Source organism: Polypterus senegalus, chromosome 6, assembly GCF_016835505.1.
Source record: "Polypterus senegalus isolate Bchr_013 chromosome 6, ASM1683550v1, whole genome shotgun sequence".
In the NCBI taxonomy this organism is placed as follows: domain Eukaryota; kingdom Metazoa; phylum Chordata; class Cladistia; order Polypteriformes; family Polypteridae; genus Polypterus; species Polypterus senegalus.
Window position 1 is genome coordinate 60,871,215 of NC_053159.1, and position 14,645 is coordinate 60,885,859.

Genomic DNA, 14,645 nt, shown 5'->3' on the forward strand with positions numbered 1-14,645 from the left:
GCGAGAGACAGCGCGTCTTGCGCTGAGCAAGTGAGAGAGAGAGAGCGCTTGAGTCTTGCGAGCAAACGAGCGAGAGAGAGACCGTGAGTGCGTGAACAAGAGAGAGAAAGAGCACGAGCGAGAGAGCGAGCCCAAACAGTTTCCTCGTGTATGACGCGCACCTGCTTTTCTAATGCTAATTTTCGGGAAAAAAAGCGTGCGTGATACACGCGTAAATACGGTAAATATTCCTTTACCCACTTTTTTGTCTTTTACTCAACAAAAAATCTAATTCATGATTTTATCAGACTGACTGAAGTAATTTTCTTTTTATCACAACCTCAATTTGCTCAGGCTGTGTTGTATGAGTCCTCATTTGGACTTAGAATAGTGAGTACAGTATATAGTGCTTTCAGGAATTAGTACAGTATTCCTGTGCATTTTTCCAAAGCTTTACTTGGCCTTTTACTTGGCAAAATCCTCCAGCACCCTTTTTGTTCCACAAGGTATTCTTTGTTTTGAGGGTGGTGAAGCCTTGTCTTCTACTACTGTATATAATAGAAGAACAGAGCAGAGCAGGCTCTTTTTTCTTAGGAGACTGCGTTTCTACAGTATGGGTAGTGACACCCTTTACATATTCTATAACTCTGTGATGGACAATGCAATTTTTAGATTTCAGGGCCAGTAACATCACTTCAAGAGGTGCCCACTGAATTTTTAAGCTAATTAAAAAGGTATCCTCAGCTATGGGACACACTTTGAACACAGTGAATATAGTAGCAGAGGAGAGAATGAAAATTAAACTGATGCCATTATGAATAGTGCTGCAAATCCTCTCTCTGATACACGAGCATTGAGGACTTTCAACCACTGAATTATTCAACAGAAGTGTGTGAAGGAGTGATGATGGTGTTCCTTTGTACCTTTGGCAATATGCCTTTATAATGCTTTTACTGTGACTATAATTGCTCTTTTTATCTTTGGCCAAGTCAGATGTGTTCTTTCTTTTTAGTATTTATTTTGTGCATTTGTTTGTTATAATATTCATATGTTTATTTATTTACCTAATTATTGAGCTTTTGTTAAAAAACAAATGTCTCCCTTGGGACAAATAAAATTCTCTCTATCTATCTTGCAAACTAGTTTTTATATACTTATGTAATTTTAGAGTCAAAAGTGTAATCTTGTTTATGTATTTAATTTCTTTACTGCCTTTATTGTACTCAGGTAAATATTAGTTAAGAACTCCACTCAAAGGAAAAATGTTTTATAAATTAAAAAGATTATTACTTTTGTTATTATTTGCTTAATTTTAACATTGTAAGTATTCTTCTAAATTACATCAAAGCATTGAGGAGAGTTTTTGAGAATTATAGTTCTGGAGGAATACAGTCTAAATGTTATAAGATTTGAAATTGAAAATCAGCTTTTATTTACTCTTTTGCAGGACAAAATAAACATGTCACTAGACAATAAATGCCGGATATTTCAGAATCTATATGGTGCTCTAGGTAGGTCATAATGTTTTTTGTGAGTAGAGTGTTGAGGTTACATTCACATTTAATGTGTTTTTCTTGACTTTTTGTGCTGTATATAAAGATGGCTATTTGCTCATGTCTAATTGAAGTAAGTCCAAGAAACATGGCATTAGGGTCATCAGATCAAATATCATTAGTCTACTGTAACCAAAATAAAAAAAAGACGAAACCTTATTATATAGGCAAAACAGACATTTGAATATATAGGAATGGTGATTTACTTTAGTTCTCACTTGCATTACACTTCACTACAACCCTCTGTTTCTTGAAAAAATACCTGTTCTTAAAGATAATCTATCAGGCCTAGTGACACTATTTTTCATTGAAAACAGTTGCTTACCCCCGTGACTCTGTAGTTAGGATATAGCAGGTTGGATAATGGATGGATGGATGGACAATTGCTTAGTCTGTATTAATTGTATCACAGTTGTTGACAGTCTTGATAATAAGTAAGGTTTATCAGTCCTACCTTTAAAATATTTTTGCTTCTTACTTTTAAATCTTTGTGTTTCCTTCCCCATAAACTGATATACCTGCTGTGTTCAGTGAATCTAAGTAAATTTGGCATTCACTGACTGAACCTGAGCTTTTCCACTTACATTTCAAAAGCTTTTTAAAAGCAGCTAAACTGGTAGAAATTTGCAAGATTTCGTTTTGTGATTTTTATTTGCTTGGCTTGGAGAGAAGGGGAACTGCAGACAGAAGAGCGTCACAGAGGAAAGGGACAGGGTTACATAGAAGGTGCTGAAAATGAGGTGCTGGAACTGAAGACACTTCTGGTCATGCTAGTGAAGAAAGACAAGGACTTTTAAGGGCCAATATGCCTTGTCTTTCTGCTAGGAAAATAGGCTGGAGTACTACAAAGGGAAGATATCCTCAGCCTTAGTAGAGAAATGCAGTGTTGCTTAAGGAAGCATCTAAGAGATGCCCAGGCAGTTTATATGGAAACCTGACCTCTGTGTAACAGACAAAATGTGGCCATAAAAGGTTGGCCAGAGGTTGTTAACTCCTCATAGGTCCAAACATTGGGAAGTGAGACCATTTTGCCCTTTTAGTCATTGAGACTAGCATCGCACAAAGCTCTCCTTTAGCTAAGTCTTAGTTAGATGTAGCATTTAGAGGGGTGCTTAGGGCCAGCCCTTGACTGGCTGGAAACAAAGGGAGTCTGAAGACAGTAACAAGAGAGGAGAGAGAGAAGAAATTTTGTGTGTAAATATGGTACTCTCTTAAGTGATGGAAAGAGTGACCAGCTGATTTTAGGAAGTCTCAGAGGGAGCAGGATTGTGTTTTCTTTTGGTTTATTGTTGTACTTTTGTTACTTTCTTTGTTTGTACCTTTCTTGTGTGTCTTAATTCATAATAAATAATTATATTCAGGCTATTTTAGATTTCTTTGGCATCATTCTGGGTTCAGTTCAGGGATGGTTCATGTTTACCCCTATCTGTTTCATGTGGTTTAAGATTTTAAGGGCAACTTTGCAAAAAACAATGTAGCTATAAAAGTATGTACAGGGAATATCCTATACTTTTCAGTAGTGATTGCTGTTGTGAACAAGTTTAGCTTTGCTACTTCCTAGGTCCTGTACCTGGGTATCTTTCCTAGATTGATCATAGTCTATGTCAAATTTGTATGTTTGCCATCTGGCTGGATGGGTTTTCTGTTGACACTACAGACTCCATGTGAATGACAAAGATATACATTCAAGAAAGGCTGGTGACCAATATGGACTACAGTATGTGTTTGTGAGTGTGCATGTAGAGTGTAATGCACCGGCTTTCCATCCATGGTTGACTCCTAGATTTCACATTAAGGTACTGGGATAGGCTGTAGTTCCCTTCAACTCTGTAAAAGAAAAAGTAAGATTATTAAATGACCAACTATGCATTATACATTATGGCATATTTACTTTTTTTTTGTTAGTAGCTTTTTTACACAAACTGTTCCATTATAACTGTTAAACTAATGATGGAGCTGGTATAGACAGGAATTTTAATTCATATTATCTCATCAAATTGTATATATTCCCTAATTAATGCATTTTATTTTTCCTATTTTGTATTGCAAGATGCTAAGTAAAGTGCATCAAATCTTACTTTAAACTGTTTGCTTCATGTAATTAGTGTCTATATTTCAAGTTCAGAACAAAAATCCAGATTTGCACATAGGAGCTTTTCAAGACTTTGATAATTTTTATTGCTTTCAAGTTTTTGTTTTTTTTTTTCTTTTTTCACCCTTCAATTAAGAAAAGCCTTCTCTGTTCCAGCAGTGCTACTATCTTGGAGAGCTGCCCAGATGCACTTTATAATAAAGCCACTATAGCCTGCCTATTCCTCCAGCAGCAGCTGGAAAGGAATTTACGAGTTTGCTGTGATGTGTCTCCATACACGTAGACCTGTTGACTCGAGGAATAACTGGGCCTTCATTTAACTTCCTCCCTGGAGCACTGCAAGCCTTTGTGCTGAAAAATAATAAAATAGATGGCAGTTGCATGGAAAACAAAGCTGCTTTTAGCTGATTTTATCAACATGCATGTCTTCTAAAAGGTTTGAAAAGGTGTTATTCAAAGCACAGTACACAGTCACATCATTTACAAGTTACAATTTCCTTTTGATCTAATTTACTGTATTAATTACTGGTAATAATCATGATGTGGAAAAATATTTAAAAGACAAACCAGAAGCATATGCTACCACTGTTTTAATTTAAATAAATAATAAAGCTTGTATGGATCTCTACTTTAGATGAAGTTGTCCTGAAGTTTGAAAATGGGAGAGTGCGTGCCAGAAATGTGGTGTATGACACTTTGCCTGTTCTTGTCCATGGCAATGGACCTACAAAGGTAATGCTGCATTCTCAGCCGCAAAACAAATACATTCTGTTTTAGTTATGTACTATTTATTATTTACTAAAATAATATTTTCACAGCACATTGTTTCCAGTTTTTCCAGTTCTGCTGTTTGATCCTGACACTCTGACCCAGTCATTAAGATGATCAATACTCGGAATTCATTCATAATATATATATGTATTTAAAAAAATATAATTTGTTTGCAAAACATAATATAGCAGTAGAAGTAAGTTAACTTAGATGCAATAATTTACAATTTAATGTACTGCATCCTATTTTACTGCGGTGGGCTGATGCCCTGTCCAGGATTTGTTCCTGCCTTGCACCCTGTGCTGGCTGGGATTGGCTCCAGCAGACCCCTGTGACTGACCCTGTGTTAGGATATAATGGGTTGGAAAATGACTGACTGACTGACTGCATCCTATTTAAAAATTTTAAATGTAACAATTTAAGTGTGAAGGGAGTAAGTGAATATACAGAGTTTGATTTACTCTGCTTCACCTCCTCCTGGCATTATCAACAATTATTAGACTTTTCATTGAAACACCAGCGGTCAGAATGCAGTTTATTAGGGAATTGAAGATTAGCTACTCTGTTCAAAGAATACCACTCGAAGGTATGTGTTTGCCAAAGGACAAAGTATGACAGGTGACATTGATGTTTGGTATGTGTGGGTGCCCATCACTTAAAATAGATGGCAGTACAAAGCAAAGCAACACCTTTAAAAGGAGCCTTGTTAACTTCTGATATAAAGTGGAGTTAGAAGTTTGGTAGCAGCATAAGAATTAGCATAAGAGAAAGAGATGTATAAATACTAGTCCTCATGGCAAGATGAGAATCACCAGCAGGCAGATGGTCAAAACATAAGCAACCAGTAATTTTAAAAATAAATTACAAGACAGTGCCAGCATCAAAAACTGACAGTGGTTACAAAATTCAAAACAAAATATAAACAGTAAACAAAGAAGCTGTAACAGTATGTATAATACAATAATATAATTCATTACTGTTATAATGACATATCACAGATAGGTTAGGATTCTTCCAGATAAGCAAAATGAGTTTTCATGACATCAATGCATTTTGGGAATTCATGATAGATTTTTCATTTCATCTTGTTATTCTATCTTGTGTTACTCTGAATATCACTCTTAGAGGATTTGGGGTGATTTTAGATTCTGTGTTATTTAAGCGATATTTGAATATGTTTCAATATAAAGCATTCACAAATCATAAGATCTAATGCTTTAGTGATGACTACTAGTAAATACTAGTAAACACTGACATTTGACCCTAAATCTTAATGATTTTTTGTGCCTACAGATTACCTCCTTAAGAAATATTCTCATCTTTTTTCCCACAGCTTCAGCTGAACTATTTGGGCAACTACATCCCTAAGGCATGGACCTTTGAAACAGGCTGCACAGTGTGCAATGAAGATCTACAAGACCTTTCTGTTTTGCAGGTGAGTGTAATGGTACCTGTTGAAATCTGTGTGGCCTTCTGTTTGTTTGAGGGATAACAGGTATTCTTACAGCCCTGAACCTTCAGTTGCCCTTAAAGGGATAGTTCATCAAGGCAGTTCCCTGCATGCCTGTTGTGTCAGATGGGCAGCAGGGTTTCTCACTTTTCCCTCCTATCTTCCACTTTTGGCAGTTGCTTCTTAGACGGAATCAATTGTCCCTTACCATTACTGGGTAGTCTTGTCCCATAGTGTCCTGGGGCCTCATGTATAAAACCTTACTTAGATTCCATACTAAAATTTTAGAATGCAAAAATGGTGTACACATAGAAAAAAAATTGATTTATAAAACCATATATACACCAATGTCCAACACACAAGTTTTGTATACATCTCTAATTAACCTAAAACTATGTGCTCATGCATGTGCTTTTAGCAACTCCTCATCACTTCCCACCAGAAACCAGAAACTTTTTTGAATATTAATGACCTAATAACCAAATTTAGCCATGTTCCTACCTAAGTGACATCTTTACTTTTGAACCATGGGAGAACATAGAAAACTCAGTGAATATTAACTTGAGGTATTACTGATATGGTGCCGAGTTTAAGGAGTGATCCTGCCAATGATTGCACTGAAGCTAAAATAAGTCTTAAATAAAGGGTATTTTTTCCTGAATTTTTAAAACCACAGCTAATGTAAATATATTAATCAAAAGATTAGGTGCACAGTTACACACTGGCATTACTGCTGTCTCGTACTAAGGTTGCAGGGGTTCATACCCAAGGTGCTCCGTGAGTGGAGCTTATACGTGGGTCAGCACAGATTTCCTCACACAGTCCAAAGACATAGAAGTCAGGTGAATTAGCGATGCTAAATCATCCCTGCTGTATGTGTGTGTGTTTACCCTGCAATGGGCTGCCGCCCTGTCGAGGTGTTGCCTGCGCTTGTTGGTTGATTGCTTGCTGGATAGGATAGGCCTCAGCTGCCCCCTGGCCTGGATAAATGGTTTTAGAGAATGAATGGATAGATCAACTACTACTACTGTATAATCTGTCCAGCCTAAACCAACTGTCATTTGCATGTCACGAATCCTTAAAACAGATAGAGAAATACTCTTTACAGTTTCAATTACAGGTTAGTTCACTGCTTCAGATTTAGCTTGAGAAAAGTTATTTTAACTTGAATATGTTTTCTACAGTATTTTCCTTTTCAGTAAAACAGATCATCAATTGTCAACACATGAGATTAAATTGCAGTTCCAATATTTGGCTATGGCTTATGTCTGCCTGTCCAAGCAGATGTGTAGTGGTCTGAGCCAATTTGCATCAAACGTCACAGTGTACCGCTGTAACAAAATATTTGAAAAACAAAAATATATCTCTCTCTATGACAAAGCAAATAAATAACAAAAAACACACCCAACTTTCAAATCAGTTAACTAAATTGCACCTGAATGCTATGTCATTAATACATTTTTTAACTTGTGATTATTTTGCCACATTTTATATACATAGTCAAACAATCTTAAAAACATAATGCTTTCAGTCATTTAAAAATCATTAGTGGTACTTTTGTCTTTTTTTGTGATGAGTGTGAGTATCTTATAAGCTGATTTAAACTGTTTAGAGCTCTCCATTTGAAGTTGTGTGCTGAATTTGAGACTATACATTAAAGAGACCATCTCACAGAAATCACACAATCTCTGTTCAATTATGGGATTAGACCAATCAGGTTTAGAAAATGGATGGATGGACATCAGAATGTGTCTGAGGTGTAAATGAAATGCAGAATGAAATACAATTTGCTGTTCATTGCTTTGACCTGCTGTCTCATGTGGCGAAAATGCTAACACTAAAATGTCTGCACAGGACTTATGGATGGTTGATACTCAAAGCCAGTTTCAACATCAAGTTTGTGTTTTATAAATCCTGACTTTTTAGTAAGAATGGCTTAACACATTTTTCCAAGCATTGGCAAGTTTTATGCAAGAGGTCTCTGGAGTATTGTTATGTACTTCCAACCAGGCCATATTTGTCTGTCTGTCTTTCCGTCTATCTTGCATACTAATCCTCCCGTCTAATGACCTCCAAGGCATATAGCACAAACACATAAATAACATACCCTCGCCTAGTTATCAATGTTTTTTCATACTTGCATTTTGCAGGACCTTTCCTGCTGCCTGTGTGGCTTTATCTTCTCCCCTTTCCCTGGAGGTATTCTGTAAGTCATAGCTCTGACCTGGTGGAGCCCTTGTCCTTGGTAATTTGGTCTCCACTCTTATAACCAGTCCTACACCCGCAGGCCTCCCTCAACCTCCAACCAGCCTGGATTAAGAGGCTGAAGTGGATAAAGATGAAACGCTTTTAAGGAGTCGATTCCCTATGTGATGTTAGTGGGTGATCTGGGCCTGTAAGATGCTCACCTAAATAAGGTAGAGTCAATTGTTTTAGGTCTGTCTGGTGTGGCACCGTCATTTATGGAATGTTCATTTCAATGCCCCTCTTTAATTTCAATAACAAATCAGAAACCAAAACTAATTTGTATATTTTTGCACTTTCAAGATAGTGAATGATAATTGTGTAATCCAAAATAAAAATATAGATAGAAGTGTATCATTTTAACTTTAGGAATTCACTAGCTTCTTAGAAAACAAATCATTGTTTGTAACTTACTTATTTTTTTCTGAACAGAATTACCCTTCATCATTTTTTTAATTTTAGTCTGTAATATTGATTTTCTACAAATGTCAAATTGCCATTTTTAGATATTAGTTTAATACTTTTAATGTTAGACACCAGGGTTAAAATACAAAGGTTGGTGAGTTTTTAATTCCATCTTGGAAATGTTTTAATGTACAGTGGATATCAAAAGCATACATATGCTTCTTAAAATTTCAACTTTAAAGGCCAAGAATCAAGAAAACTCATGTCAGACTTGTTTCCACATTTATTAAGATCTCGCAGCCAGCATAATTCATGCTAAGAAGAAATTCGTCATTTAAAAAAAATTGAAAGTAAAATAAATGCAGATGTAAAGATTGTAAACCTAAGTTATTGGGTCATCTTTGGAAAAAAATGAAAATAATCATGAGCCGATTGTAGATCTGATATTTTTATGCTGGATTTTTAACATTTTATTTACTTCCTGTAAAGCTGATAAAATTTAAAAAACTAGGTTCTTTAATTGCCTTCTACATTTTGTAACAAAAGAATACATGACCTAAGCTGAACATAAATAAATTTGTAGTGAGTAGGATACATTATCTAAATATATCAGAGTCCTGTTGCAAAGGCTACAAACAGCCATATGTGCAGTGGCTATTGTTATAAACTTTGTCTTAACAAAAAAGAAAGTAATGTTTGCATGTGTTTAGTTGTCAAAACCATGTCTTCTTAATGCATGGTAAAGCTTTACTGATGAGAATCGGGGTTTTCTCTGGATACCCAGTTTTCTTCTCACACTCAAATGATATGTGTGTGTGTGTTAGGTTTAATTTTGGATTCTTTTTTTTCTTATTTTTATTAATTTTATTACAATCCATACAAATCAATCAAGTTTTTACAAAAAGAAAAATTGAGTTAAGAACAAATCAATCCCCACCCCTGAGAGAGAGAACAAGCCAAACGGCGTGAAATTTAAGACCTGTAAACATACCTAAATTAATAAATTCTCTGTGCTTTATGAGCTTATTTTAAAATATTACTCATTAGATCCTGCCATGTTTTGAAAAAAGTCTGTACGGATCCTCTAGCTGAGTATTTGATTTTTTCCAATTTCAAATAGTATAACACATCAGTTTCCCACTAACTTAAAAGAGGAGAGTTTGGGTTCTTTCAGTTTATCAGAATAATTTTGGATTCTAAATATGGCCTATGATGCACTGGCTAGAGTTGTTCCTGCCCTGTACCTGATACTGTTAGGATAGGCTTCAGTGACCATGAACCTGAACTGCATTAATCTGGTTTTGTAAAGGATGAAGAGATGGATAGTTTGCAGTTTTTTGAGTAGCTTAACCCTATTAGCACTTTAAGTGTTTCAGATTGTTATTATGCTGTTTAGTATCACCCAATATTGCTTTATAGCATTATCATGTAATGTTATTTCTTATAAGTTTGGTGTGTCAAAGAGGTTTCTGAACTCTTAACCAGGCCCTGGCATTTGCTTGGTCTTTATAGATGATAATGCTCACAGTAATGTAAGTGTCAAAGCTAATATTCTTGTTGCCATATATACTGGGCGCACCATTGTGGTGTTCCACAGTGATCTTCACCAATTGAGTTTCAAGTACTGCATTTACAGTACTTCCTCACTATTTAATTGTATCTTTTCTTGGTTCTCCAGCTCTATAGTTTCAAAATTTTACCCAGTTATCTCATTTTCTGTATGTATCTTGCCACTTATTGTGAAAATTAATAATGTGCATCGTGACATACTTTCAAATAAAAACAATATTTGCTATTCTGCCTGTAATTTGTATCCATTTTTAAACTAGTCAGGGCAGCCTGTTCTCTGCATGGTTGAATAAGTTCAGTTGTGATCACTGAAGAAATTCCCCAAGGTGAAAACATTTTGGCCCCAATCCAAAATTTCTCTGACTAAACCACCTAGGGGCATTTCCCTAATAAAGTGCAGGTGTGTTCCAGTTTAAAAATGAAACATTGCCGGTGGTCGTCCCCTGTGCAAGTGGAATCTAAGCAAAATGTGGCAGGGATAGGTTCAACAGCATGGATTTGCATAAGACACATTCAGCCTTGTATCTTTAAGTATTACAGTACTATTATTCTGGGAAATACTACTGGAAATGTCTCTCATACATGTACAGTACATAAGAATGGGGTCTCTAGTAGTGAAGGGCCCTTGACAATCACATAAGTTTAAAATCTGCCCTCCCAAGTCAAACTTTCCCTTTCACACAGACCATGTGCTAAGCAGCCATGTGCATTCATTAAATTTGTAAGAGCACTCAATTTTTTCAGTCTTAAATAGTGGTGGCAAAATGGAGACCTAATCCGGGCCTTCAGTAGTACAGGAGTCATTGCATATATCCTGTAATTACAGAGTGAATTTTGTATGCAAAGAAATTAGTTGAGGGTGCATTCAAAACAAAAAGCAGAAATACTACTACTTTTGCAATCTTCTGACCAATTTTATATATGGCTTATGCATTCTGTTATGCCAAGGATGAAGGACATATGCAGGGACCTTTGAGATGTGGGGAATACATGTAAAATGTACTGCCAGGGTGACTACTGCCAGCAATGAACTTTTGATAGCTAACTCCATATGAGCCATATTTAACTTTCACAGTAAAATCTTTTTCAGGCAAAAAAAGCCTTGTACAGATACTTCATCACAACAAAACAGAGCATAATCAACTTTGTTAATTATTGCAATCAATATACTGTTTGCAAAGTGTGCAAATTCAGGTATTTTACCAGATGGAATTAACAACAGACATAATGCCCTGAAAAGCCACGATACAGTTAGGCTGATAGTTCTTTTAAATACATGAATAGTGACATTGTGAATTATATTTACATTTAGAAGATTTTAACGTTTAAAAGTCTTGACATTTATGAGGATAAATCTCTCGTGAACTAGGAGTCTCAAAGCATGTTGTTCCGAAAACACTTCAAAAAATGTCCACTAGAGGGGGATAGCACAGACAAACCCTGGCTAGTAATGGGGTAAACATAGAGTCTTTATAAATAAAAAATGTATTGTTCACGGAACTGTTTATAACAAGAATGAAGTTATGTAGGAGCACAAAATGCATAGAATACCAAAGGCAATCCAAAACAGACAAGTCCCAATAGAGATATTCAAAAAATCATCAAAATACAGAGCAGAGGGTTAAAAATGTATAAATCAAATAAATGCAAGTAAACTAGCCACTGCCACTCACATCCTAAATGAACTGCCATGAACTGTGGGAGACCCTCTAGAGTTTTAGAGCAGAAGGCAGTTAATGGTGGTGATTGGCAGGTGGCCCTATCTCTCGGTGGACCACACACAAAAATACATGAAACATAACACAGCTTACATACATAAAATCAAAAACCAATAATAATGCACATAAACAGCATAAATCAAAGAATCAGAAATTAATATAACAGGCATAGAAGACGAATTTGAACACCAGCCAGGTAAGAAACCTTGGCTGAAACATGTCAAAATATGTAAGGTGCACTTCTAATAAATATTTTCATACGAGAAATGTTCTATGATAAATTTGTGAATTGTTGCAACAGGCATATATCTAAAGCAATTGTGGCCAGGTGTGGGAATGACAGTTCTCCAGACAGCAAGAAGAAAGCTTGGGGCACCAATTGAGTCATCTTTTTTATTGTCTGTGATAGTGCTGGGCGGCATACCGGTTCATACCGAAAACCGTTTTTTATTTTTTTTTATGATATGGATTTTTCTTATACCGCAACACAGGTTTAAATTGCCTAAACGACGTTCGGAATGTGGCGCAACGGGAAACTGTTGAAGTGGGGGCCTTTTTCACTGCTACACCACTAAACACAGATATGTTGCACTAGGGCTCTTTTTCACTGCTACACCACCAAATAGTGGGCGGTAGCGTAGGTATGCCGCGCGGTGAAAATGGACAGAGAGCATTCCGAAACTGAACTAAAAGTAAAGTTGAACATGATGAACAGAAGAACTTTTGCCGAAAAAAAGGAGTCACGTCCGTCGCCTGGAGATAAATTTAGTTTTAAAAGGTCAGATGTGTAAATACTGTTCCTATACTACTGGATAATACTGCAAGCCAAGTTGTACTTGTTTTATTTGTTTTCAATACAGTGTAATGTACCTGGGTACTGTGTAATAGTGTGACGACATGTTGACTTTATTCTCGTAATCTGTCATTAAAGTAGACCATTGAAAACTAAACTTCATTGTAAAATTAATATTTAATTTACTAGATTTTCTCAAACCCCGTCATAAGTTATATAGCACATTAAATGCTTTGTGTTAAGTGATTCTTAAACTGACTTCTTCTTGTACTAAGAGGAGGCGCCGGCAGCAATCGCCGCACAGAATACATTCACTTCATGATCTTCCTGCTCTCTGAACATTTAGAATGCTAAGATAAATACTTAATATAATTTTCATGGTGAAATGCATTAAAACGTGCATTGATCATATGGGGGCACGGCAGCGTGCCTGCCTTGCATTTGCATGTTTTTCTGGTGGGTTTACTCGGCGTGCTTCAGTTTCCTTTCAAAGTCATGTAGGATGTGGGGTTTTGTTGTGCTATATTGACCCTGCTAGTGTATGTTTTGCTTGTATTCATCCTGCGATGTGCTGGCGACTCATTCAGAGATGAGCGCAACTCTGAATGGATGGCATAATTAAACATGTATAAAGAAGATATTTTTAAAGTTCTGAACACTCCGTGGGCTAAGTTTATAACTAGTTTTATTGTCACAAAGACTTTTATCGTGTGGTGATTGGTTATGTGGTGAAAGAAAAAGGAAGGAAGGAAGGAAAAAGGAACTGGGGTTTTGGTACGTCAGATAGAGACAGCATGCATGCAATAAAGATAGCCCACTCAGAAGAACATGCATTGAATTCTGTGTTTGTGTCTCCGACCAGCAGATCAGAAACCCAACATTTGCACAATATTTAAGTTAAACCTGTGCGATAGCTATTCATACATCCAGTTTTTTGGAGCCTCGTCACACCTGCCATAAAGTTCTCTACACTGAACATACACCTGGGGACCCCTTACTGCGAGGGAGCAGCACTACAGCCTCACTACTGTGCATGTGTAATACCTGCTTTAATGCATTTCATCATGAAAATGATATCAAGTATTTAGCTTAGTATTCTAAATTTTCAGAAAGCAGGAATATCATGAAGTGAATGGATTCTATATGGTGATTGCTGTCTTCTCTTAGTGCGGAGGAAGTCAGTTTAAGAAGCGTAGTGATTAACCACTGGGTCGGGGAACGTAACACAAAGCATTTAATGTGCTGCATTAATTTATGATGGGGTAAATTAAGTAATTGATTAAACATTGATTTTAGGAAGAAGTTTAGTTTACAACATTCTACTTTAATTATGAAGTAAACTATGAGAATAAAAGTGGAAATGTCGACTTTAATCTCAACATAAATGGTGAGAATAAAGTGGAAATATTGACTTTGTTCTCGACGTATAGTTTTTTTTTTTTCTTCCCAGTATAGCTTAGCTTGAAGCAAGGTCCATATTAATGCAGTTTGCCTAAATGATGGTTCAGTTGATAAAGATGTCATCACCAAGTTGCACTTGTTTTATTTTATTTTAATTTGGTGAATACTGTGTAATGCACCTGAGCTTGAAGTCTTGAAGTAATAGTGCAACTATCAGTAATAATACCATTACAGTATTTATTTTATTGTTATTATTTATTAGTTTAAATATAATGCAGTTTAATGATGATAAAGTTGTTTAAAAAGTCACTTTAACTGGTTAGTGGACAGAGATTGTTAACATTAACAGAAAGTGTAGTTGGTTTACAAAAAATATTTACTGTTTATTCCTTTTCTAAGACATATTCGGTACAATACAATTTTTGACAAGCACTTCTGGATATTTTACTAAGTCTAAATGCCTCTCAAAATTATAGTTTTTTTTTGTAAAATTTGTTCAATAAAATGGTTCTATATTTTGACTGCATCTGTCATGCAATGTGATACCTTCTCCATTAGTGCCACCCCCTTGAAAACTATCTAATAACTAACTAATAATTTATGGGGCAATGCAAAACTGTATTAATACTTGTGTACACATTAAAATGTTTTTTTTTTGTACAATGTTCAA

General features: G+C 35.8%; 1 protein-coding gene across 2 annotated transcripts in view; it reads left to right on the forward strand.

Annotated features, from left to right (window-relative positions):
* plod1a (procollagen-lysine, 2-oxoglutarate 5-dioxygenase 1a) overlaps nt 1-14,645 on the forward strand; it is a 71,068-nt gene that overhangs the window by 26,342 nt on the left and 30,081 nt on the right. For both annotated transcript variants that reach the window (XM_039756086.1, XM_039756085.1), the window contains exons 6-8: nt 1,427-1,490; nt 4,259-4,356; nt 5,729-5,830. In XM_039756086.1, the coding sequence (XP_039612020.1) occupies nt 1,427-1,490; nt 4,259-4,356; nt 5,729-5,830 (264 nt within the window). The remainder of the gene's footprint in view (nt 1-1,426; nt 1,491-4,258; nt 4,357-5,728; nt 5,831-14,645) is intronic.